General features: G+C 53.0%; 1 protein-coding gene across 7 annotated transcripts in view; it reads left to right on the forward strand.

The window, feature by feature from the left end:
- TCOF1 (treacle ribosome biogenesis factor 1) overlaps positions 1-23701 on the forward strand; it is a 38538-nt gene extending 14837 nt beyond the window's left edge. For 2 of the 7 annotated variants that reach the window (XM_002689293.7, XM_059888793.1), the window contains 14 exons: positions 4601-4738; positions 4940-5125; positions 5254-5460; positions 8342-8452; positions 12632-12815; positions 14068-14204; positions 16394-16498; positions 16915-17152; positions 17637-17719; positions 18247-18427; positions 20459-20998; positions 21636-21733; positions 22471-22514; positions 23315-23701. In XM_002689293.7, coding sequence (XP_002689339.2) covers positions 4601-4738; positions 4940-5125; positions 5254-5460; positions 8342-8452; positions 12632-12815; positions 14068-14204; positions 16394-16498; positions 16915-17152; positions 17637-17719; positions 18247-18427; positions 20459-20998; positions 21636-21733; positions 22471-22497 — 2235 coding nt within the window. In that variant the 3' untranslated portion in view covers positions 22498-22514; positions 23315-23701. Of the gene's footprint in view, positions 1-4600; positions 4739-4939; positions 5126-5253; positions 5461-8341; positions 8453-12631; positions 12816-14067; positions 14205-16393; positions 16499-16914; positions 17153-17636; positions 17720-18246; positions 18428-20458; positions 20999-21635; positions 21734-22470; positions 22557-23314 lie in introns of those variants that run through there. The other 5 variants (XR_807937.4, XM_010807517.4, XM_005209634.5 and 2 more) reach the window with 5 other exon arrangements.
- Positions 23702-24181: the final 480 nt, after the last annotated feature.

Consider the following 24181-nt stretch of genomic DNA (forward strand, 5'->3'; position numbering starts at 1 on the left):
CTCCAGGGTCTCCTTCATCGCCTTTTGAGCTCCCACTGAGATTTTTTACACCAGCTCTGTTGAGTACTCCGTCTGCCAGGTCCATCCTGTCTGGGGCTCCTTAGGCCCTGGCTCTCATAGTTCCCAGCCTAGATGGGGGACATGGATGTGTACACAGATTGTATCAGCATGTATGACAGGGTTGAGATGGAGGGTGTGTGCCTAGGCCCCAGAACATGGCAGACGATGGTATCTAGGGCCTTTTCAGGAGAGAAGATCTCTTGGATGAAGTGGCACCTAAACTGTGGGTGAAAGAGTTGGCCAGGTGACGTGGAGTTTTCCAGGCAGAGAAACCAGCCTGTGTGGAAGCCAGGAGAGTGCCTGGCTTTTTTGAGTTCCCCAAGCAGAGCATTCTGGTGGGCTCACTAGGGAAGACCATGTGAATGGCAAGTGGTGGGAAGTTTGGAGCTGGGCTGCCTGGGTTCAAGTCCTAGCTCCACGTCCTAGCAAGTGCTATAATCCATCAGGGCCTCTGTTTATTCTTCAGTAAATTGGAAATCGACCTGCACAGAGTTGAATTTGATGAGCTCTTACCTGTCACATCCAGCCAAGGGGCTTGCACACAGCAAGTTCTCATCCATTTCCCTTGAGGGAGCAGACTCAAGAGTTGTCTTCCAGACTGGGAAAGCGGGGAGAAGTGAAGATAGCTCACTCCCTGCTCACTCACCCACCCACCGTTTATTATTTTTAATTGTCTCTCTTTTTTTCACTAACCACTCAAATTAGTCATTTCTTGTTTCCCTGTACCAGAGTACACATTTCTGTGAATTTTTTTTGTCTTGCTGTCACTGTTATCTTGTGGGACCCAAGGTCCTGTAATTCCTTTACTGAAATTTTAAGCTATTCTTGGCCTTCCCAGAGTCTCAGCTCAATAGGCTCCTATTCTGTTTTTCCAAGCTACAGACACATTTGACTAGTGCCTTAAAAGTTTCAATGTGCTGATCACTTAAGCACGTCACTTAAGTCTTCGCATTTGAGCCTTCCACCTGTCCCATGAGACAGTGTTCATTTGCTTTGGTTTCTGGATAAGGAAATTAGAGTGTAGTGGAGTTGTTTGGTAATTTGATCCAGCCCCACCAGCCCCTGACTCCAAAGCCTTTCCCACTTCCTTCTACTAAGGTTCTGTTTGTTTTGTTTTTTGGCCAAGATGCACTGTGGGGTCTTAGTTCCCCAACCAGGGATCAAAGTCATGCCGTTGGAGTGAAGCGCAGTGTCTTAACCACTGGCTCGCTAGGGAAGTCCCCTTCCGCTACATCTTTACCGCAACTTTTCCAGCCACACAAATAGTCAGATTTGGGGGCATCGTATTCTCTTGGGTTGAAAAAAAGAGCAGCCAGTCCCTCTCCAGGGGCCTAGCCTTATAGCCTGGTGCTCTGTCAGACGAAACTGTCTTTCCTAACTTCAGGAGGTCTGACGAGCCTCTGCTAAAACAAGCAGGACTGATAAAAGGAGTCTTACTGGCGAACTTCTTTTCCTCACCTTCATCCAAGGGATGAGGGTAATAACTGCCTCTGTTGTGAGGTTATTATGAGGATTAAATGAGATAATACTTGTTTGGCATCTCCCTCAGTGCTGTACATATTAACTGGTTTCTAATCAGTGTTTTCAGCATTGCTGAGGTCAGAAATTGATCTGCTCAGAGATACCCAGCCAGCTGAAAGTAAACTGTCCACTGAGGAAGCTGAAGTTCAAAACAAACAAATTAACAGTCAGAGGATGGGTTCTGGAAAACCAAACGTCCCAGAAACTCAGAAAGGAGATGATTCATAATTTAAATGCCATGAATAGAAAGATAGCCCTGGTGTGAGAAAGGCAGGGGAGAGATGTTCAGTGTTTGATGAATGGCCAAATAAGTGGTGTGGTGCCTTCTGGGCCTGAATTTATGGTGTATATGATCTTATGTCCTGTGCCATTGTTATACTTGCTTATCAGTTCTAGTGACTTTTGTAGACTCTTTAGGATTTTCTATATACAGATCATGCCTTCAAATTAAGGCAGTTTTACTTTTTCCTTTCTAATTTAGGTAGCTTTTATTTCTTTTTGTTGCCTTATTGGCCTGGCTAGAACCTCCAGTAAAAGGTTGAATAGTAGTGGTGAGAGCAGACATCCTTGTCTCAATTTTAATCTTAAAAGTAAAGCATTCTGTTGTGTGATGTTAACTCTAAGTTTTTCATAGATGCTTCTGATCAGATTGAGGAAGTTTCCTTCTATTTCTAATCTGTTGAGAGTTCTTATCATGAATTGGAGTTAGATTTTTGTCAAGTGCTTTTTCTTTATGAAAGTGATTTTTTTTTCTTCTTCTGTTAATATGTATGACATTAGTTGTTTTGGGGGTATTAAATCAATCTTTTGTTCTTGGAATAAATCCATCTTGGTCAGAGTGCATTCTCCTTTTTATTTGTTGCTGAGTTTGGTTTGTGAATTATTTGTGAGGATTTTTGTGTCTTGTGTTCACAAAGAATATTGGTCTGTAGTTTCCTTGTGATATCTTTGCCTGGCTTTGGTATTGTGTGATCCTGCCTCATAAAACCTCTTTTCTCAGAGTTTGTGTTGCACTGGTATTATTTCTTTTCTTAACACAATTCAAATTTATAAGTAAAGCCATCTGGCCCTAGCCTTTTTGTGTATGTGGGTGAAGATTTTTAATGACTCAGTCAGTTTCTCTAATTGATGTTGGTGTATTCGAATTAGTTTATATTTTGTACCTTTTAATACCCTGTGCACAGTTAATAATTTGTGCCATTCTAGAAACTTGTCCATTTTCATCTCAGTTGTGTAGCTGATTAGCTTAAATTTGTTCATAATATTCCTCTATATCCTTTTAATATCCATAGGAATAATTTTTGGTAATTTGTGTCTTCTGTCCTATTACTTGGTCACTTTAACTAAAGAATTACAAATTTCATTCTTTTCAAAGGAGTAACTTTTGGCTTCATTGATTTTTTTTTTCTCTTATTTTCCTGTTTTCTATTTCATTAATTTCCAGTGATCTTTATTATTTCTTCCCTTACTTTGAGTTGATATGCTCTTCCTTTTCTAGCCTTTTAAGATGGAATCTTAGATTTTTTTTTTAATTTTAGATTTTTCTTTCTAATTTAAACATTTAACACAATAAATTTCCCTCTGAGGACTGTATTAGCTTTGTCCCATGAATTTTAAAGTACTGTCTTTTTAATTTTATTCTTTGAGCCATGGATTATTAAGAAGTGGGTTGGGACTTCCCTGTTGGTCAAATGGCTGAGACTCTACACTCTCAATGCAGGGGGCTTGGGTTCAATCCCTGGTCAAGGAACTAGATCCTCCTTGCTGCAGCTGAGATGCAGTGCAGACAAGTAAATATCTTAAAAAAGAAGTGTGTTGAGGGACTTCCCTGGCAGTCCAGTGGTTAAAACTGTGTGCTTCCACTGCAGGGAGGCTGGTTCAATCCCAGGTTAAGGAACTAAGATCTCACATGTTGTGCAACGTGGCCACACACCAGAAAAAAAAAAGGGTGGGCTAATTTCTAAATGTATGGAATTAATACAGATTTGTTTTTTGTTGATTTTTAGTTTAATTCTGTTGTGGCTATAGAATATATTTTGTGTGATTTCAATCCTTTTAAACTTACTGACTAGGGCAACTTAGACATGGTGTCTTTTGTTTTTGTAAGTCTATGTCAAAGACGTTACTCTCCTCTGATAATTTGAGTTCTGTGCTGATTAGCTCCTTTCTTCATCACACATAGGCTATGCTTTAGACTGGTTTCTTTGTTCAATTCATGAATGTTAATTTCACTTGGTCTTATATAAATGAGGGAAGCCAAGTTATGGGGCATATCTCTGCTCAGATGACATCTCTGAATGAGACGGGCCTTGAGATGCTGCCAGATCCCTCATCCTATTTCACATTAGCAAAGTTTCCTTTCACACTCTTATTAAGGATTTTGCTTTTTGTTGCTCTTGAGTTTCTGGTCTGTATTTGCTGGAGACACTGATAAACTTTTAGGGGATTCCTTGGACATCAGTTAAGGTTAGGTTAAGCTGAAGAAACCTCAGACAACAGTGGTTTTCCTTTTTGTTCTGCCATCCTGAGTACCTGGCTTCCACCTGATAGACTAAGATGGCTGCTTGAGCTCCAGCTATTGCCTCAGTATTCCAGGCAGCGGGAAGGAAGAAGACACATCTTCTACATGTGTAAGAAAGTCAAATGTATGCTTGACTTAGATTCATTAGCTAATCACGTGGCCACCTAGCTGAAAGGGAGCCTGGGAAACCTTTGTTCAGGGTAGTCTTATGCTTAGCTAACTCGAAGAAAAAGTGCTCACAACAGTAACGCGTGAGTGCTTATTGTGTGCCAGCACTGTGTTAAGCACTGTGGTATCTCCCACTTCATCCTCACCCTTCCTCATTCCCATTTTACAGAGGAAGAAAGTGAAGTCCAGTGACGTCAAATGGTTTGCCCAGGTTCATACAGGTGTTATTGGAGGAGTCAGAATCCAGACTCTGGCAGCTGACTCCAGAATCGGCATTCTTGGCTAACTGCTTATGTCCTTTATGTAATTAATTCCCTTTTCTCCTTCCAGGTGAAGACTTCAGTGAAAACCCCTCAGACCAAAGCCAACTCTTCTGCCACCAGAGTGGCTTCAGCCAAAGCAGCAGCACCAGCTCCTGGAAAGGGGGGCCTTGCTGTTGCTCAAGCCAAAGTGGGGTCCCCAGCCAAGGCGAGTAGGACCAGAGCCAAAAGAGGTGCTGGGGTGGAATGGAGGGGAGGACCAAGCAATGGTGCAATGGCCCTAGCCTAGACAAGGGTCCCGCACAGGTGGGAGTGACCTCCCCAGAACTGTGCCCTGGGTGGGGTTTCACCTAAAGGGAACCGTGCTTTCCTCTTCCTCCCTCAGTACCATTCCCTCCTCCCGATTCAGGTAAAACCACCAGCGAGAACCCCCCAGAGTAGCGCCGTCTCTGGGAGGGGCCAGGTGTCTGTGCCGGCTGTGGGGAAGGCAGCAGCTGCAGCAGCCCAGGCCCAGCCGGGGCCTGTCAAGGGCTCACAGGAGGACTCGGAGAGCAGTGAGGAGGAGTCGGACAGTGAGGGAGAGGCACCTCCTCAGGTGAGGCCTCGGGGGGCGGAGAGCAGCCCCGTGCTTGTCCTCTGGACCAGGAGCCACCCACAGCACAGCTGCACGTGCCCCAGCCGTCTCCTAACCCTCCTTTCCTGATCCTGTTTCTTTGTCTCCAGGGGAAGCCCTCAGGAAAGACCCCCCAGGTCAGAACTGCCTCAGCCCCCACCAAGGCGTCCCCCAAGAAAGGGGCTGCCCCAGTACCCCCTGGGAAAGCAGGACCCCCAGCCACCCAGGCCAAGAGGCAGGAGGAGGACTCGGAGAGCAGCAGCGAGGAGGAGTCGGACAGTGACGGGGACGTGCCAGCTGCTGCACCTCCAGCCCAGGTGAGGCCTCATGAGGAAGCAGCTGTGGTGCCAGGCCTCCAAGCTTCCGCCACCTACTCCCATGTCAAAACTTGGGCTCAGGGCCAGGTGAAGAAGCAAGACCAGATTTAGGCTCTGCATCCAGGGACCTTTCCCCCAGCTGCTGTCCCCAATGTTTCCTTGGGTAAAACCTCCTACAAATAACCCCCGTCCCTCGCCAAACCAGGGCCTCCCCAGTAAAAGGTGGCTTTGGTACTCCCATATCTGCCAAGGCCTCCACGATGCACATGGTCCCACCAGCCCAGTGGGAGGCCAGGCCAGGCCCTCAAGGATGTCCCAGTCAGAGAACCAGGAGGGGGCTTCGATGTGGTGTAGGTACCATGAGGCCCTGGGGGTGGGAGGAAGCCAAATCTCTGACCCCGTCGTCCTATAGGCAATGGGGCCTGGGGCCTCCTGTTGGTATGTGTATCTCTCAGGGAGAGTTCTTCTTCTAGCTCAGTGTGAAGCCTAGAGAGTGGGGAGAGAGAAGGAATGAGGACCCGACTTTTATCTGGATGATTTTTCCTCTGTCTGCTTGTAGGAGTGGCTACAACCTGTAGTTCAGGGTGACAGACTCCAGGACTCACAGGGCTCAGACATGTGATGGAAATGACTTGAGTGGTGCAGACCTAGTGGAGGTGATAGATGGCAGCTGACATGAAGCCTTGGTGTCAGGAGGGACCGAGGGAGTGGTGGCAACAAGGGCAAACTAGAAAGATGGCCACTTTTGGCTCCAGCCAGTTGTGACCTAATGGACATGTGTGGCTAGATCTTCCATTCCTTAAGGGAAGCTGGCAATCCCTGCTCCAGGCTGAGCTCTAATCCCTCCTAGATATATGTTTTCTTCACAAGTAAACAAGCACCAAGAGGTGTAAGTGCTCATAGCACTAACCTCTCTGCCTTCGGTATAGCAGATCAACTACTGAGCATGGTGTCTTGTTGATAGAGATGAAGGCATGAAAGACGTTGGCCCTGCCTTCAAGGAACTTGTAGTCTGTAGGGCGAGACAAGGTGACGGGGTTACTGGAGCATGTTCCTGATGGAGCTGGGAAAATGAGTGTCTGAGAGGGTGGATGAGATGACTGAGCTGAGCTTAGAGGAAGACCTGGGGTTCGCTAGACACTAAAGTGGAGAGAGGCTCCCCAGGGAGGAGATGGGAGAGTGTGGAAAGGAGAGGGGTTTTGAAGTCAGGTGGGCTCAGCAAAGGCCAGCTGTCCTGCAGGCAGCAGTCACTTCTAGTTGCTTGTTACCAATAAAATCTATGGGAGCCTAAATGCCAGAATGAGACACGAGGGTCCTAGCCATGTTTTGGACCGTGATGCTTTTTGTAAAGTTTTAATCAGGTTATTCTATCAGTCAGGACATCTTAATCTGCAAGAGAAAACAAGAGTTACTTCACAAGAGCTCAGATGGTTCTTAAGGGGGTTGGTCATCTCAGGGCATGAAGTTTCATGGTAGGGCTCCTGTGAAGGTGGTCCCTTAAGCTCAGCATCATTGGTGACTCAGATTTCCTCTCTCTCCATGCCTCGTCTGCCTCTTTGTCACAGCAGGGCTGCAGCATCTCCTAAAGAGAAAATCCCCCAGTTGACTTCCCCTCCACTTAGCTCCTTGACCAGATCTAAGGCATGTGTTCTACCTGTCCTCTGCCATCCCCTCCCCCTGCAAAAAAAAAAAAAAAGCCACTCACTGATGAGGGGCCTGCAGTTCCCGAGATTGGCTGGGACAAAGGGCTACCCTCTCCAAAGCCTGTGGTGGGGGCCTCTAGAACAGAGACAGGTTGTGTTAGCAAGGAAGACACGGGGACTTGGCTGTTGCAGTGTGCACTGTAGTTGACCCAGTGAAAAATTGGGAAGTGCACGCCCAAATCAGAATCTTCTAGCTTTTCTTGAGAGATTGGAGGCTCCAGGGACTTCCCTGGTGGTCCAGTGGCTAAGACTCTGCGCTCCCAGTGCTGGGGCCTGGGTTCAACCTGTGGTCAGGGAACTAGATCCCACATGCAGCAACTAAGACCCAATATAGCCAAATAAATAATGGATTAATTCTGTGCATGTTAAGTCGCTCAAGTCATGTCTGACTCTTTGCAACACTACGGGCTGTAGCCCACCAGGCTCCTCTGTCCATGGGATTCTCCAGGCAAGGATACTGGAGTGGGCTCCATGCGCTCCTCCAACGGACCTTCCCCACCCAAGGATCAATCCCATGTCTCTTAACTCTCCTGCATTGGCAGGTGGGTTCAAGAAGCTGGAGGCCCCAGCAGTGTGGGTCCTGCTTTTCTGAGTAGTAAAAATTGGACCTTCACACCAATGGGGAAGCACAGAGCTGCCCTCTGCCCTGGCCTGGGCTCCCCTCCGCCACCAGCACCTTTCAGTTTAGTCCCTGCTCTAGGTCCTCCTCTGGCTCCTGACTGCCATCACCAGCCAGCCCCCCTCATTTATTCTTGGGCTGGCAGGAGAGGATAACAGCTGGTTGAACTGCTCTCAGCCGGCTCCTGCTTTTAGCTGGGGATGTGACAGCCGGATGTGAGCTGTGCTGGGGCCTCTGGCTCACCCCTGCCACCTTGTCCTAGGCGGCTGTCACCTCTCATTCAGACGCCTCGCCAGCAGCACGCCTGCCCTTGGGTTTTAGTAGTGCCTGACTCACACATCCCTTTCACGGTTGGAGTCAGCTCTGGAGGAAGGATCGGCAGCGTGCAGGCCTGTGTTCCCGGCGTCTGTGGGGCATGCTGGCCACCCCGCCGCACACACTGTGTAAAGGGGGTCATGCTATCTTCCCAGGAGAGAGAGGATCGTTGCTCACCGGTCTCAGTTGTGCTTCCTCTCTGCTAACGAACGCCCCCTTGCCCACCATGTTCTTGTCCCCTCAGAAAGAGGGTAGCTCCAAAACTGCCACAAGCAAGACCCTGGCCCCAGCGTCCCTGGAGAAGAAAGCAGAGGAGTCCTCAACCAGCAGTGATGAGGACCTGCCATCCAGCCAGGTAGGCCGGGCCTGTCCCTAAGGGCACTTAGGCTAAGAGCTGAGCAGATGCGCCTGGGAGATGGCGGGGGCTGGGGCACGGGGAGGGCAGGTCTATCCCACTTACAGCACTTCCCCATTTCCTGAGCTCTCTTTTTTTTTAACACTTTCATCTCCACAATAACCCTGGGAGGCAGGTAGCAGAGCCTGCCAATGGAGGGTCAGAGTTGGCTCCCACAGCCCCGAGGCGCAGGTACACAGCATGCCGCCTGACAGGGAGAGCCTTTTACTGCGGGAGGCACGTGCTGTGTCAGGAATCGAGGCCCAACAAGCTGGAGTGATCTCCCAAACTCCTATGACCCGTAAGAAGCCCAGGAAGAGGCAGGCACTGGTCCCTGGTTCCATGTGTACCCCACTTCCTGTTAGGACCCAGGAGCCTTCTCTGCAGGGTCTGTCAGAGCCCCAGGGGCCTGGTCCCAGACCTCGCTCAGGAAGCTACGGCCCATCTTCACACGCTGCCAGCCATCCTCCCCTGGCTCCACCCCTGAGGGCGGAACCAAGTCCCCCATCTCCCCAGCTCCAGAGGCTTGCTGGCGTTCACCTGGCAGGAATCTGGGTTTCTGTGTGAGCCCCAGGCCTTTCCCACAGCCGGCACTGCCCTCTGTCCTCCCCTAGCCCCAAGGTACTAGAAGCTGCCGCCAGGTCCTTCAGAGATGCCGGAGTTCCCAACCGCTGGATAGTGGGGTCTCCCTATCCAGCTCCCCTTAAATGTCATATCACACACTGATGAGTCCATCAGCAGGGTCAGGTGTCATGCACACCCGTGGTGCTGGGGTGTTCACTGTCTTTCTCTCCTTAATAGCCCAGATTAGAAGAGTAACTGTGAACAACTCCATCTACCGTTGGCCCCTTCCTGAGGGCCAAGGACAGTGCTAGTCCCCATATTTTCATTTTTCTGTTTAATCCCCAGACCAGCCCTATGAGGAAAGGTGCTTCTTTTATTACCATTTTGAGGAGGAAGGAATAAGTCCAGAGAGGTTGGACAAGCTGCCCTGGCATCACATTGCTGTCATAAGGGCACAGACCTGGTGTCAGAACCCAGGCTGTCCGTATTTGCTCGCTCCCTGGCCCTGCCCTGACATTCCCCTCCCTGTGGCAGCGGGGCTCGGGCCCTGCCCTCGGGCTCTCCGTGGAGCCTTTCAGAGCCTGCCTTCTCTGTGCAGAATCTAAACAGCTGGGAGGGAGGGGGCCGCTTCTCCCTTCTCTGCGGGGGCGGACTAACACAATTAAAATGAACATCATGCTTAAACTGAACCATTTAATTGGTACGTTAGTCCTCAAGGTTTTGGAGTCCCTGTTAGAAAAGAAAAAGGAAAAAAATTCAGCGCTTTGAGCATTCCCCAGAAGGATTCAGGGAAGCCGGCACAGCCCAGGGGAGCTGCAGCCTCCTCCCAACTTTGGGGGTTTTTAGCTCCTTAATCCCCAGCTCTCTAATTATGATTATTATCGTTATTATGCATTTATCAAGTACTTCTCTACTGGTGAGTTTCACTGTTTTTATTATTAGCCCATCACTGAGAGTAAGAAATTGATACCAGGGTGGTGGGCAGAGCCCCAGGCTGGGAGGCAGAGAGGGGCTGTGGGTCCATTCCCAGGTCCCCTCACTGCCTTAGTCTCCCCCGCTGCAGGGGTTGGGCTTATGTCTTTGCTCTGAAAGACAGATCAGGGGATGGTCCCTGCATGGCTTAGCCCTGTTGTGTAGGCATTAATCCCAGGCCAGAGTCTGTGCCAGGGCCTAGGGTAGGTACCAAATTTTAACAGACAAGGCCTTGCCTTTAGAGTTCCAGGGTGAGTTGGAAAGAAAGAAGAGACCTCTAAGAAGCTGAAATTAAGGTGTTAAATCAAAGATCTAAAGTCTAGCATGGTTGGTCCTAGGAGTTCCTGTCTGGTGCTTGGAGGACCAGCTTCCAGCCCTGGCTCTGACACCAGTTTGCTGGTTGCCCTGGGTGAGGCCACTGGCCCTCTCAACCCCTGGGGTGAGACTCCCTGAGGGCTGGTGAACCATGGAGGCTCTGGGCCACATGCCCAGGAGTGGGATTTTTCAGCTCCCTCAGGTGTGGGCCTAGGATGTGCTACCAGCTCCAGACAGTTCTGGGAGAGGCCTCAGAGAAGTGCTGCCATCCAGAGCTCAGGTCCCCTCGTGTTTGTGTCCCTTGTCCCTGGGCTCAGCAGTCTAGGCCAACCCACTGCCCCCCCACCCGCCATGACCTGAATGAGGGCACTCTTGTGATGCACAGCTGTGACTTCTGGAAGGCCACTGGGTTTGGTCCTGCAGGCACTGACCCCTGCAGTAGAAAGGGATACTGTGTGTTCCCTCTGGGCCTTCACTGCCCAGCACCTACAGGGGGCGGAGTGGAGGTCCAGCCAGGTGTTCAGGCTGCTTCCGCTTCCAGTGAGTCTTTCCTGACCCACCCCAGAAAGAAGGTCCTTGTCATCCCATGTGTATTGTGCTTTGTGGTTTCCAAAGCAGACCAGAAGCTCTTTGGTGAGAGAGCCCAGACTGGGTTACTAAGAGCCTTCCAGCAGGTGGGAGAGTGAGGCTCACGAATCTCGGGCTGGACCACACGGCGAGGTCGTGGCAGAGATGGGGTCAGAAGTATGCTCCATGTACCCCACCTTTGAACCCTCCTCTCCCATCCAGGGCTCCATGCCCCACCCCAGCTCAGAGGCAGGGCGGGCAGCGTGGGCAGGTAGAGCAGGGCGGAGGCTTCTGCTGCAGAGCTGCTTTTAATATCCCAGACGCTATTGTTTGCCTCAGTGGGTTCGCTGCCTCTCTTCATCCCCGACAATCTGTTCCTCTGTCTTCTCACATATATATAGATCCCCCCTCCCTCAACTGAAAGCCTTCTCCCACTTCCATCCTTCTCTCTTTCATCACGTGGGAAGGAAGTCTCTGGAAGTGGCAGATCAGAGCGGCTGTGGGGGAGGCTGTTTGGCAGGGGTAGGCAGGGCCCGGGCCCGGCAGAGCTTCCCCCTCGGGCGGGCCCCTTTCTGCTCCATTTTGTGTTGCCTTTCCCGCAGCACCCTGGAGGACGCGAAGTCAGGCCCAGTGGGGTGGGCAGAGACCTGGGTTCCAGACCATGGCCATGGGCAGCTCCCTTCTGTTCTTCTGCACTCTGTCTCCCTGTGGGGTCAGGGGGTGGGGGCAGAACTCAGACCAGGTCAGCTTTCTGGGGAGTGGAACATAGGCTCCCTGGGTGTCCTTCTATGTGGTGGGCATGTTCACTGGAGCTGTGGTTCCCAGACGTCCGCCAAGAGTCCACAGGGAGTGTTACTTTTTTCTCTTTTTTTTCAGTGTCTTACTGGAAAATGCAGAGCATGCCCCAAGCTAGAACAGTGTAGAGTCGCCAGTCACCATCCCAGCTTTGGTAGTTCTGGACTTGTGACCAGTCTTGGTTCATCCACATCTTCACTCTCTTCCCCAACACCACTAGATTCCTCCTTTTTTTCTTTGTTTAAAGCACAGTCATTAAAAAGTTGGCCCACCTAGTCAGCGTCCCCATTTCCCCAGTTGCCTCATGACGTTTTCTGTATCTGGTCAAATAGGAATCTAGACAAGGGCCACCGGCTACATTGGTCCCTTTGGTCTTAGTTGGTTTTCCCTGAGCAGTTTACTTGTTGAAGATCCTGGGCCCGTGTAGTTTGGGCCACATTCCTGTGTCCTGGGAGGAGGCGGCATCAGAGTCTTGGGCATGGGGGCAACTAGACTGTGAACAGCCCCCTAGGCGAACCGTCAGGCAGCTAACGGGGCATTGCTCAGAGCGCCCCGCACAGCAGGTGTGTGTCTCTGAAGTCAGCGAGAGGAAGGAGCCTGACCTCCACATTCTGGGCCTGACTTGGCTTCAGTTAGGCTCTGTGACCTTGGGCAACTGTCCCTCCCCTCAGGACTTGTGGTTTTCCCATCTGTATGATGGAGTTGATACTGCTGATCTCAGGGGTTCCTCTGAGGGTTGGGTGGGCTCCTGTGAGCTCTGAGGTGCTGTGCAGGGTCTTGGCGGGTACCTGGGCTGGGAGTGAGCTGGCAGAGCCTTGTGAGCTCTCTGGAACCCTTGCCTTGTGACACCCTCCCCTACCCACCTTCCCTTTCCCCTGGCCAAGCTGTTAATCACTGGGGGGGTGTGTTTTGTTTTTGTTTTTCAAGGTGATTAAAACCCCTCTGATTTTTGTCGACCCTAATCGTAGTCCAGCTGGTCCAGCTGCTACCCCCGCCCAAGCGCAGGCTACAGGCACCCTGAGGAAGGCTCAGGCCTTGGAGAGCACAGCCAGGAGCTCCTCTGAGAGCGAGGACGAGGACGTGATCCCCGCTACACAGTGCCCGACTCCTGGTGAGCACGGGCCACACTGCAGGGCTGACTCCCTGGCTGCAGCTGCCAGGCGTGTGCACACACACATACACGCACACACGCGCACACACATCCATTGAGGTGCCAAAGGGAGAAGACACTGGCTGAGTCTCAGCAAGTAGTTGGTCTGGAGGGGCTTAGGGCAAGGTCTCGACCCTATGTTGGCTCATTCCCATGAGGATCTGGCTTGAGCAATAACTGTGCCAGGGCTTCTCTGCGTGGGCTCCAAAAGGTAGAACCCAGACTAGAGACTCGAAGCTGCATTGACCAGGTTTGTAGTTCAGGAGGAGCCTTGTAACAGCTGGCTGACTGAACTTGGAGAGGGCTGCAGGGTAGTGAGCCTCTCATTCCTGGTGGCATGTGAAGGAGATCAAGTAATCCCTAAACAGAGAGGTGTAGGGAGGAGTTCCTGGAGACAAGACCAGATCTGGGTTTTCTTTGACTTTCGACAATCTGATTCCGACAGTGATAGCAAGGAAATGGGTAATCATTATCGGTGTTGTTACCAGGACACTTTTTGATGAGGATATTAATACCTGATCTTGGCGGGTTTATTAAGAAATGCAGATTAGCACAAAAGAAAAAGCATCACTTGTAATCCCACTGTCCAAAATAATCACTGTTAACATTTTATAGCTATTAACTTTACAAACACCAAAGGTACACTGAGTATTTTTAGTGAGACCATACTGTACATATGCTCAGTAATCTTGGTATGTTGTGACGTTCCGTAGTTACAGCGTGATCCCCACTGGCTACAGAGTGGTCACCTGGGAATCCTGCAGTTTTTTCAGCTAGTGTTGAGGTGGAGGAAGCTAAGGATTTTATTTGGGGTGTTGGGCTGTTTCAAACAGTGCTGCAGTGAACACATGTGATTGAGCCTCTACACATGACCAAGGCTTTTCTAAGAGAGAGGGTTTTAAATGTGCAGAGTCGTGTTTGGCTCCAGTGCTCTGCCTGTCCTCTTAGCCAGCGAGGGGGACTGCAGGAGGGGAGGGGCTGAGGAAAAGGCCTGGGGTGTTGCCCACAGCTGCCGTCTCATCTCCTTATAAAACATGGAGACAGCAGCTGCTCCTGCCTGGAAGGCTTGGGAGGGAGTTTAAGGGGCTTCTAGCACATGGGCCCTGGGCACTGCACGAGGTTCCCAGGATGGGCTTGATAGAGCGGGTTTTGCTGCTTGGAGGAGGCCACGGGGCTTCTCAGCCCTGACATACCCCCTCCCCCTCCATCCCAGCCACTAGGACCAGCGTGGTGACTGTGCCCACGGCACCCCCAAAGGCGGCCCTCAGAGCCAGTGTGGTGGGGGCTCCCAGCAGTGAGGACACAAGTCAGGGGTCTGAAGGCAAGAAGCAGGAGGCCTCAGCCACTCAGGTACCTGGTGGGCAAGGGGGCTCTGCCGGGCCAGCGGGCTGAGGGGCCCCTCCTCAACACCACTTCCACTCAGGGTTGCTGGGTGGCACTGTAGTTGCTCTCACCCACCCCGTGGAATCCAGGGCCTTTCTGGGCCTGGCCATAGCCCTGATCCGTGCCCCCGAAGGTCAGGAAGCGTCCTCTGGCATGTAGCCCCCCGGGAAGAACCAGCATGACTCCAGCAGCTTCTCCAACAATATCAGGCTTTTGGTTTGATTTTTCTCTCACGGTTTGCTGTGAACAAAAGTTGCCCTTTGTTAATGTTCATCATAGTGACCAGTAGTGTTCTTCCTAGCCTTCACTATTTTCAGTGCATTTTTATTTCTTTGGTCCTTGCTGTTGCTGCTGCTGCTGCTTCTAAGTCGCTTCAGTCGTGTCCGACTCTGTGCGACCCCATAGCAGCTCACCAGGCTCCCCCGTCCCTGGGATTCTCCAGGCAAGAACACTGGAGTGGGTTGCCATTTCCTTCTCCAAGGCATGAAAGTGAAAAGAAAGTGAAATCACTCAGTCGGGTCCTTGCTATGCTATGCTATGCTAAGTTACTTCAGTCGTGTCCGACTCTGTGTGACCCCATAGATGGCAGCCCACCAGGCCTCCCCGTCCCTGGCATTCTCCAGGCAAGAACACTGGAGTGGGTTGCCATTTCCTTCTCCAATGCATGAAAGTGAAAAGAGAAAGTGAAGTCACTCAGTCATGTCTGACTCTTAGTGACCCCGTGGACTGTAGCCTACCAGGCTCCTCTGTCCATGGGATTGTCCAGGCAAGAGTACTGGAGTGGGGTGCCATTGCCTTCTCTGAGTCGGGTCCTTGCTGGAACCTAAAAACCAAGCAGGGGAGAATTAATGGCTCATTGTTCAAACGATGGAGCTGAGCACCACACCCTCAGCAAGAGGGTCGAGGCGTGTCCAGGATCAGGCAGGGCTGGAACCCAGGGCTCCTGGATCCTAGTTCATTGTTTCTGGGCCCATTGCTCGTGGGGCCATAGCCATTTGTTTTCCCAAGCCCTTGCACCCGCCCCCTTTTTTCCTGAGATGGTGGGAGTGAGAGCTGGATAGGCCAAAGCAGGACTTGGGCACCGCCACTCATTGGGGCTCATCACGACCTCTGACCCAAAAAGAGCTTCCTGGGAGCATGGTTGCTGAGTGGGTGGCTGGATTGTGGTCACTGCACCCACCAACCTGCATCCATTTGGCCTTTCAGCCAGCAGATGGTGCTGAGCATCTGTCCGTGCTGGGAACTGGGGGTACAGCAGGAAGAAGACAGGGAGGGGCCCTGCCCTCATGGAATTCCCAAGGCGGGGGACAGCCATTAAGCAAGGAGACCGAGAGTTAAAGTACTCACCCCAACTGGTGGGTGCTTTGAAGGGAGTAGTATTGATATAAGCAAGAAACAGTGGGATGACTTAACTTAGAAAGGATAGGCCGGGGTGGCCTCCCAGAGGACACAACGCTGGGGCCAGAGAAGCAGCCAGGCCTGGGCAAGCTGGGGAGCCCTCCAGGCAGGGAGACCCAGGCGCAGAAGCCTCTGGGGGAGCGCTTGGGGTGTGAGAGCTGGGAGAAGGTAGGGAAGCAGGGGCAGAGGGGCCAGGCCTCATGGCCCATGGTGAGGGCTGAAGGGGGCCTGGAGGTTTTAACAAGGGATCACACCCAGTTCTCGTTCCATTCTCTCCTTGGCTGCTGGCAGGTGTGGGAAACAGGAGTGGCCCCAGGGAGCCTATTGAGGAGTCTGTTGCAGCCGCTAGTCTAGAGGCTCAGACTCAGTGGTGGAGCCTCCGGGGGGGCCTGAGCCCCTTCCCTCCCCTGGGCTGGGAGCTGTCTGTGGATCCTCTGAGAATGATACTATTAGCTTATTTTCTGCCCAGTCAGTGGCAGTACCCCTTCAACCGCCCCTCAGCCCTCCACTCCACCTCCAGGTTCCTCTGGCAGCTATGGGTCCCCTCCTACCCGAGCCGGGCAGGATGTGACCAGGGTGTGGCCTAGATGGCATGCCAAGAACCTGGGAGCCCCAGGCCGGGCTCTCACCCACCCGTGCAGTCTTAGGCTGAGGCCAGCCCCTGGGTCATGGGTCTGGGCCCGTCCTCTTTCTGGGGGCCCTGGGCAGGGTCCTATCTACATGGAGCCAGGCTGGCTCCTCACCTTTGCCTTTCACAGGTGACCAAGAGGAACCTCCCGCTGACACAGGCTGCCCTGAAGGTTCTTGCCCAGAAAGCCAGTGAGGCCCAATCTCCTGCTGCCAAGACCCCGTCTTCAAGTGGGGTGAGCTGGGGAGTCGGGGGCCAGGCCTCACCCCGGAGGGGATAGTGTTCAGAGACACAGGAGGTAGAAGGCAGGGTGCAGGCAAGGGCCCAAGTCCCAGCGCCAGCATTTAGCTACCCTGTGACCTCAGCATGCGCATTCACCTTCCCAGGCTTCTACTGTGCATGCCCCCGCACCCAAACTTTCTTTTTGAGGGGTCTTAGTTCCCTAACAGGCGCTCAGCAGTGAAATCCTGGAGTCCTAATCACTGCCAGGGAGTCTCCCACTGCCCATCCTAGAGAGTAGTGGGAGAATTAAATGGGGCCTGTGTGTGAAGCCTCTAGTGGTGCCTGGCCCTTCCCTGAGGTATTCAGTAAGCACCAGATCTTATTTCCCCTAATTTTCCCTTTCCATTCTCTCTCCTTTCCTCAAATCAGACTGACAGTGCTGTGGGAACACTCTCCACGGCAAGTCCCCAGAGCACCCCTACCCAGGTCAGAATGGCCAACAAGCTCAGAAAGCCTGAGGTTCCTACAGCTCAGCAGGCCACAGCCACTCCCTCGGGACACCCCACAGCCAAGGCCCCTGCAACCTCAGATGACAGCAACAGCAGCTCTTCAGGGAGCGAGGACGATGCCAAGGGGTCCCAGGCGGCCCCGTCAGCCCACAGGCCAGGTGAGGCTCCTGGGAGAGAAATGCTGGAGTACCTGGTGGAGCCCTGGGCTCAGGTCTCTGCTCTGTATCTGCCCATGTTTTACGACTTTGACCTAGGCATCTCATGCAGGACCTCAGTTACCCAGCTATACAACCCCATGACCAAATTGGTCCACACAACATGAACAACGTTTTTACTTGACTGTTTGGCCACGCCCAACCTTTTGGGATCAGGCTTCCCTGACTGATCCCCAGATTCCCAAGACCATACCTCTCTTGGGGATTAGAAGGTTTGTGCATGCAGGTGTCTCACTGGAAATGCTGTGAATAGCAATAGACCATGGAAGGGAGCAATGAGGGGCAGATGATGCCTTAGATCAGAGGGTGAGGCACGTAAAGAGGGACCAGGCCACCTCGGGGCCCTCCTGCTCCCGGAGCGCTCTGACCTGTCCAGCGGGCAGAGGGAACCCGGGGTTCCCAACAGTTATCTGTGCTTCTCCCGTAGGCCCAGCCCCCTCCAGGAGGGAGACCTTGGTGGAAGAGACCACAACAGAGTCCAGTGACGACGAGGTGGTGGCACCTTCCCAGGTAACTGCAAGGGAAGGGGCTGGCAGTCTCTGGAGCCTTGAGGTGGGAGCCCCAGGCCAGGCTCTAACCTACCATGCAGTTGTAGGCTGAGGCCATGCCCTGGGTCATGGGTCTGGGACCAGGCCCGTCCTCTTTCCAGGGGCCCTGGGCAGGGTCCTGACTGCATGGCTCCTCTCCTGAGGTCCCACTTCAGCATAAAGCTGTGAGAAGCAGACTCTTAGAGTCTATAGAAAGGGTTTACCTTGATTTTAGGTGATCTCCAGATAAAAACATTCTCTAACAGGTAACAGATGGGATTTCTTTTAAGGTTATCATCTGTATGTGGCAAGTGCTAGGGCTTTTCCCTTTGCATTAGCAATAAGTTTCCTTTTTAAATGAGCCCATTTAAAATATGTATTAATTATAGTAGTGCAGGCGGTATGTACACAGGGCTGTGTGCCCGCCGCCCAGCTGGCCTGAGGGTCCCGGGGCTGAGCTCCTCTAGTGGGCCATGCACTGCTGGGCTTCTTCACACTGGGCTTCTTCAGTCTCTCCTCTCAGGTTTTGTGACTCCTGGGCTGACTCCAGCTGGTTCCAAGACTTCAAAGGCCGCTCCCAAACCAGACGCCAGCCCCTCTGTTTCCTCTACTCCGGCCACCAGAGATGCCCCAGAGGGCAAGCAGGAAGTGGAGCCCCAACAAGCAGCAGGCACCATGTCCCCTAAAACAGGTGAGTCGAGGGCCTCAGGAAGGACACAGCAGGATGTGGAAGAACAAGGCAAGGAGCCCCTTTGCCTCCCTCAGGAGCAGTCCCACCAACATGGTCCTGTCTGCCAGCAGGGCCTCCCCAGGTGAGGTCTGGTACCGCTACATCAGGCCTGGAGGTGCACGTCAAAAGTGCAGGGGCCTGTGCCCTAGAGTCTGGCTCCTGTAGCCTAGGGCCGCCCGGAGGTCGGGTTATCCAGCCCCGAGGGATGCTGGTGCACCGTGTAGGCTGATCCCTACCTTAGAGGATGTGCACCTGGACTCACAGGGTAGGCCTCGGCTCTCTCTAGCTGTTCCTGTTGACTTTTCTTCCTAACAAGTGGGCTCCTGGTACAGGGTGTAGGTACTTGGGATAGCTCAGACAGAAGATGGGGTCACGTTTGAAGAAGTCTTCTGCACATGGTGAAGACCGCAGGCAAAGGACTGACATGCTCTGAAGCCTCAGACAAGCCCATGGCAACTCTGGACCTTGGTGCCCTAACCATACAGGGCAGGGGTTGGTGGATCCATTGGTGGCACATACAGAAAATGGCACATGTGGAGAAAGTCACGTGGTGTTTGGAGGGCAGACTCGAGTGCTCAGGTCACCTGGCCTAGGTATCAGCCACTGCTGACTGTGCCAGCACTCTGGGACAGGTGTCTCAGAGGGTCTGCCTGGGCCAGCTCTCAAGGTTCCCTGGCCTTGGCATTCTAGGGTGTGTGGTAGACAGGAGGCAGAGAAGTGGGTTGCTGAGGCACCCTGTGCTCTCCTTGGCTCCCTTCTCTAGCTGACTCCTGTTCTTGCCACGAAGCACCAAAGGACTGAAGTGGGCCTCCCTCTGCCCTGGGACCCCCCTCTGCCCACCTCCCCAGCCCCCCTGGGGCTCTGGAGCCAGAGCTGCTGCAGTTCCCACTGCACCCTGAAGGGAACAACTTTATCCTCCCCACATGGAGCCAGGGCCAAGCTACCAGCACCTCCCAGAGCCCAGGGTGTCGCCACTCTTGTTCTGTGAGACCCCAAAGGGACCTGCGAAGTTGGGGCAGTGCCGGGACATATGCTCAGCCCCCAGTCCTGGGGCCTCTAGCTGCAGCTTGCCCAGTGCTGGGTCAGCAAGAGGAGTCATTGCTCATTTTCTTCCCCAGTGTTCTTCTCTTTGTGAGAGGCGGGTGTGACAAGGAGACATTTTAGAGGGGGCTGTGGAAGGTTTTTTTCACACGTGTAGTCAGCACACAATTATCAAAGGAGAGCAGAGGCGTGGAAAATTCTAAACAAAGGCTGCAGCAGAAGTCGCTCTGGCAGCAGTAAACCTGCTTAGTCAGCCACCATGTGCGTATTCTCTGCACCCCCCACCCCCAGGCCAAGCCACCTGGACCCCTGACCGCAGAGGGCTACAGACCCCCAGGGTACAAGTGGGCATAAGTTGGATGGCTACATGACCTTGCCTTTTTTTTATGCATCTGTGGTTTAGAACAGTGAGGGGATTCAGTGTTCATCCAATGCCTCATTTTATAAACAGGGAACTGAATTTGGTTTTCAGACCCAGGGCCCAGGCATCCTGTCTCCCTGCCCTGGGCTCCTGACTGAAAGGTGCCGTCTATCCTGTCCCATAGATTCTTTGATTTGTTGGCGGATTACAAGCCCTTTTGGAGAAGGAAATGGCAACCCACTCCAGTATTCTTGCCTGGAGAACTCCATGGACAGAGGAGCCTGGTGGGCTACAATCCGTGGGGTCTCAGAGTTGGACACAGCTGAGCAACTAATACTACAAGCCCTTTGATTAACATGCTGGAGTTAATTTCCAGCCTGAACTTGAGTTTTCAGTGTGAGGAGACATGAAAAGAGCTGTAAGTTAGAAGCAGGTGGAGAGTTGTGGGCAGGAGACCCAGCGGGTTCCCTGGTCCCATCTGTACCACATCAGAGAATGTCAGGTCATGCTGGACCCCCTTGGCTTTCATGCCACCAGAGGTCTAGTCCCCGATTCTCTCAGGTCCATGACCCCGGGTCCTCTCTCCACAGGCAGAAAAGAGGCTGGTGCCACACCTCAGAAGCCCGGGAAGGGGCTCGGGAGTCCCCCGGCCTCCATGCTGGCGCTGCAGAGCAACATCACCCAGCGCCTCCTGAGCGAGCCCTGGCCCCTGAGCGAGGCGCAGGTGCAGGCCTCGGTGGCGAAGGTGCTCACGGAGCTGCTGGAGCAGGAGAGGAAGAAGGCCATGGACACCGCCAAGGAAGGCAGCCGGAAGGGCCGCCTGGGCCATAAGCGGAAGCTGTCCGAAGACCAGACAGCCCCCAAGGCCCCCAAGAACAAGAAAAAGAAGCAGCTGGCAGCTGCAGATGGTGGGGAGCATGTCGTCTCCTCAGAAAAGGCCCCCAGGACTGTCAAAGGGAAATCCAAGAAGGACAGAGCAAGTGGTGACGTCAAGGAGAAGAAGGAGAAGGAGTCTCCCGGCTCTCAAGGGGCCAAGGAGAAGCCAGTAGGGGAGCTGGGGACTCCAAAGGGTGACGGGGGAGACCACGGCAACCTTAAGATGAAGAAAGAGAAGAAGAAATCTGACAAGAGTAAGTGCCTGCTGCAGCCCAAAGCACACTTCCCTGGTCCTGCTGAGGGCTGTCAGTCACCACTCAGGTGGGTGGCCCTCAGCCAGCACAGAGAGGGCTGAGAATGTCTTGTCCGTCTTGGGAGCAGGATGGGCAAAGCCAGAACCAGGTCCTGGAGCAGTGGGGCCACCACCACCAGGATGGCGCTCGCAGCTGCAGGGCGTGTTCTGCTTGCAGAGCCCTGTGCTCCCTCACGGCAGCCACAGCCACGCACACTGGCAGCCCAGGCTCCTGGGGTCCAGGCTCCTGGGTAGCAGCTGCCCCTTGCTGCATTCTGTGCTGGAGTCCTCGTGCAGCCAGGCCACGTTTAACCCCCACCACAGTCCTGTCTGATGGGTGATCACTCATTCCCATTTTACAGATTGAAAGTCTTTTTAAAATCAGTGTAGAAATTTTACAAAGTGAGTTAAAATGGTAACAGTCCAGGGCTTCCATGGGGGCAGAAATCATAAGACTTGTGCTTCGATGGCTCCCCAGGGTGTGGGGCATAGAGAGGAGAGAGCTCTAGGGCCCCTGGAGACCTGCCCTGTCTGCCCACTTTGACCCCAACCCTTAAGATTAACATCTGTGGTTTAGCAATTTTACTTTCTTCCCTTAGAAAAAAAAGACAAGGAGAAAAAGGAAAAGAAGAAGAAAGCAAAAAAGGCCTCAACCAAAGACCCTGGCTCACCATCACAGAAGAAAAAGAAGAGAAAGGTAGAGTGAGTCCCAAGGAGTCTTGGGCTAGAAAAGGGGACCCAGACCCAGTCCCCAGGTGAATGTGATCCGCCCCAGCCTCTGGATGTCAGGGTAGGGGGTGGGATAAGCCAGACCCAGTCCCTGTGCCCCTACCGTTCTCAGGGTCCCGAACAGGAGCGTGTGTATTGTGAAACACTAGAGAATAGCTAGGAGGTGGGGCCCACCCTGAGGGGCCCAAGGTCTGTGCATGTGGGAGCCATGGAGCGGCCCTGTCTTGCCTGTGAGGTAGGAGGCTATTATGACAAGTGAAGAAAAGAGAAGCCCCCCTGGGGCCCGGAGACTAGCTAGGCTGTGCAGGTTTCTGGGTGAGAGAAAAAGTTCCCTTGGATGTGTGTGCCCCAGCTGGCGGGGTATCCCCACGGCAGAAACACTCACCATCTGCGTCATGCGTGTCAAGGGCCGACCACCTGACCAGGGGCCCTCAGCTGCTCATACCCAGATGTGGTTCTCAACATGGCTAGCAAGGCCACAGTCATGGTTAGAAAATCCGAGCATCTGCTGCTGCAGAGTCTTGGGCTCCATCCTCCAAGGCTCAGGGGCACCCTCCGCACCCTCAGGATCTGTGTGTCCCCAGTATCTGTTCTGGGGGAGCCACAGAGCCTCGGGAGGGGACTGTCGTAGCCCCTCCTGGTGGGGGTGGCGTGGGTGGGGAGACACTTCAGGTCCAAGAGCCTCTCCTGCTTCTCTCTTCACAGAAGAAGACAGCAGAGCAAACCGTCTGAGGGACGCCAGGCGGCAGGTACACTCCTGGCCTGGGAACCCCTGCTGGAGAGGGCGGGAGGTCAGCTCCAGCACCCACCATGGTCCTCAGGAGTGAGACTGGGCCTCGGGGGTGGGCCTCAGGGAAGGGGTTTTGGAGAAAGAGGGTTCAGTTCCTCAAGGGCAGTGGGTGATGCCGGGAATCAGAGCTGCAGAGTCAAGGATCCAGGAGAGTCTGGACAGTGACCACCACTGAGTTGCTCGGGCGGAGGGAGGGGGGGTTGCTGGGGTGTGGTGGGGGAGGGGCACACTGGCATGCTTAATCCTTGTACATGAGGGTAAGGCTTGAGGTTGGGGACAGCTCAGTCTCCTTCGCCACTGTCATTCCTTTCTTTCTAATTTTGTAATTCGAGGGCCTTTCCTCATGGGAAGTAACATGTTTTACTCAAAGCAAGCCATTCTGATCCTCTGTGCTTCCCAGGTGGTGGTGAAAGGGTGGAATGCTCCGCCTAGCTGAGGGAGCCCCAGCCTGCTGTAAACAGGGTGATACAGGCCTGGGCAGGTGGTCAGGCTTCAGAGAAGCTAAGCTCTGAAGCCCTCGTCCCAGTTCCTGGGACACAGTCAGCACCACCAGGTATCCACTGTGGTTAGTTAATGCTCCTCTCCTGCATAGGGAGAGCTTTTGATTTGATTTTGTTCTCCTTGGTAGAGAAAAAGTTGGGGAAGTCTTATATCTTCTTCTCCCAGGGATTTCTTAGCCAAGTGGTGGCCAGCCCCATGCTTCTTCCCTCTGCCCACCAAGGGTGGGAATTGAATTTTTAACTTCCCCTTCCTCCCCAGAAGACGATGGCCAGCTGCGATGTCCATGCTGGCCAAACCAGCGAGCCCTGCAAAGAGGCTGGTCTGAGGAGGAAGAAGCCTGCCTGGCTCCATGACCTCTGCTCACTGAATTCTCTCCAATGCAGGATGCCTCGGATGGATGGACGTGTACAGTATATATATATTTTTTTAAGTGACCTGCCCCTCCCTTCTCAGCTCCAACATGCCCAGAGGCCTCAAGGCTTTCTGCCTCTGCTCTGTAGACCCAGTGAGGCTCAGTCTGTGGCTCCTTCATGCCCCGGTCTCCGGCTGATGCTGAGGCTTTGTCCTCCTTTTGTCAGTTTTTTCCTTTTTTGTTTGTATGGGTTTTTTTTGTAAGAACTCAGAAAATAAAAGACTTGAAGGAAAGGTGCAAGTTCCTAGTGCCTCTGGGCAAACGCTCTGCAATTGATTGATTCTTGGAAGGGAGAGTCTGACTGACACTGGGAGATGAACAGACCTCATCTGCTCAGGATTTATTCTTGACGGTGTATCAAGACTCTGGGATACTGTGGTGAGTGACACCCTGTCTGCCAAAGGAGGAGACTCAGCAAAGGGCCCTGATGGGGTGGGGAAGGCTTCCTGGAGGAGGTGGCATCTAAGCTAAGGGGGAGCTTGGGCATGGTCAGGCTAGGTTACAAAGGTTCTGCTATGATGAAGGCAAGAAGTGGAGGCACTCGAAAGATGTGTCAGGGTGACATCCACAGGAGTTTGTGATGGCGGTGATGGGGGAGCCCACTTCCCTGGGCCCAGAGCAGTGTGAAGGTCCAAGGCTTTTAGCCTTCTGCTGGAGACAGCGAGAGTCCATGCAGAAACAGCACTGAGCTTGGGGGGTCTGGGAGAGTCAGG

This window comes from Bos taurus, chromosome 7 (genome assembly GCF_002263795.3).
Source record: "Bos taurus isolate L1 Dominette 01449 registration number 42190680 breed Hereford chromosome 7, ARS-UCD2.0, whole genome shotgun sequence".
Lineage (NCBI taxonomy): Eukaryota > Metazoa > Chordata > Mammalia > Artiodactyla > Bovidae > Bos > Bos taurus.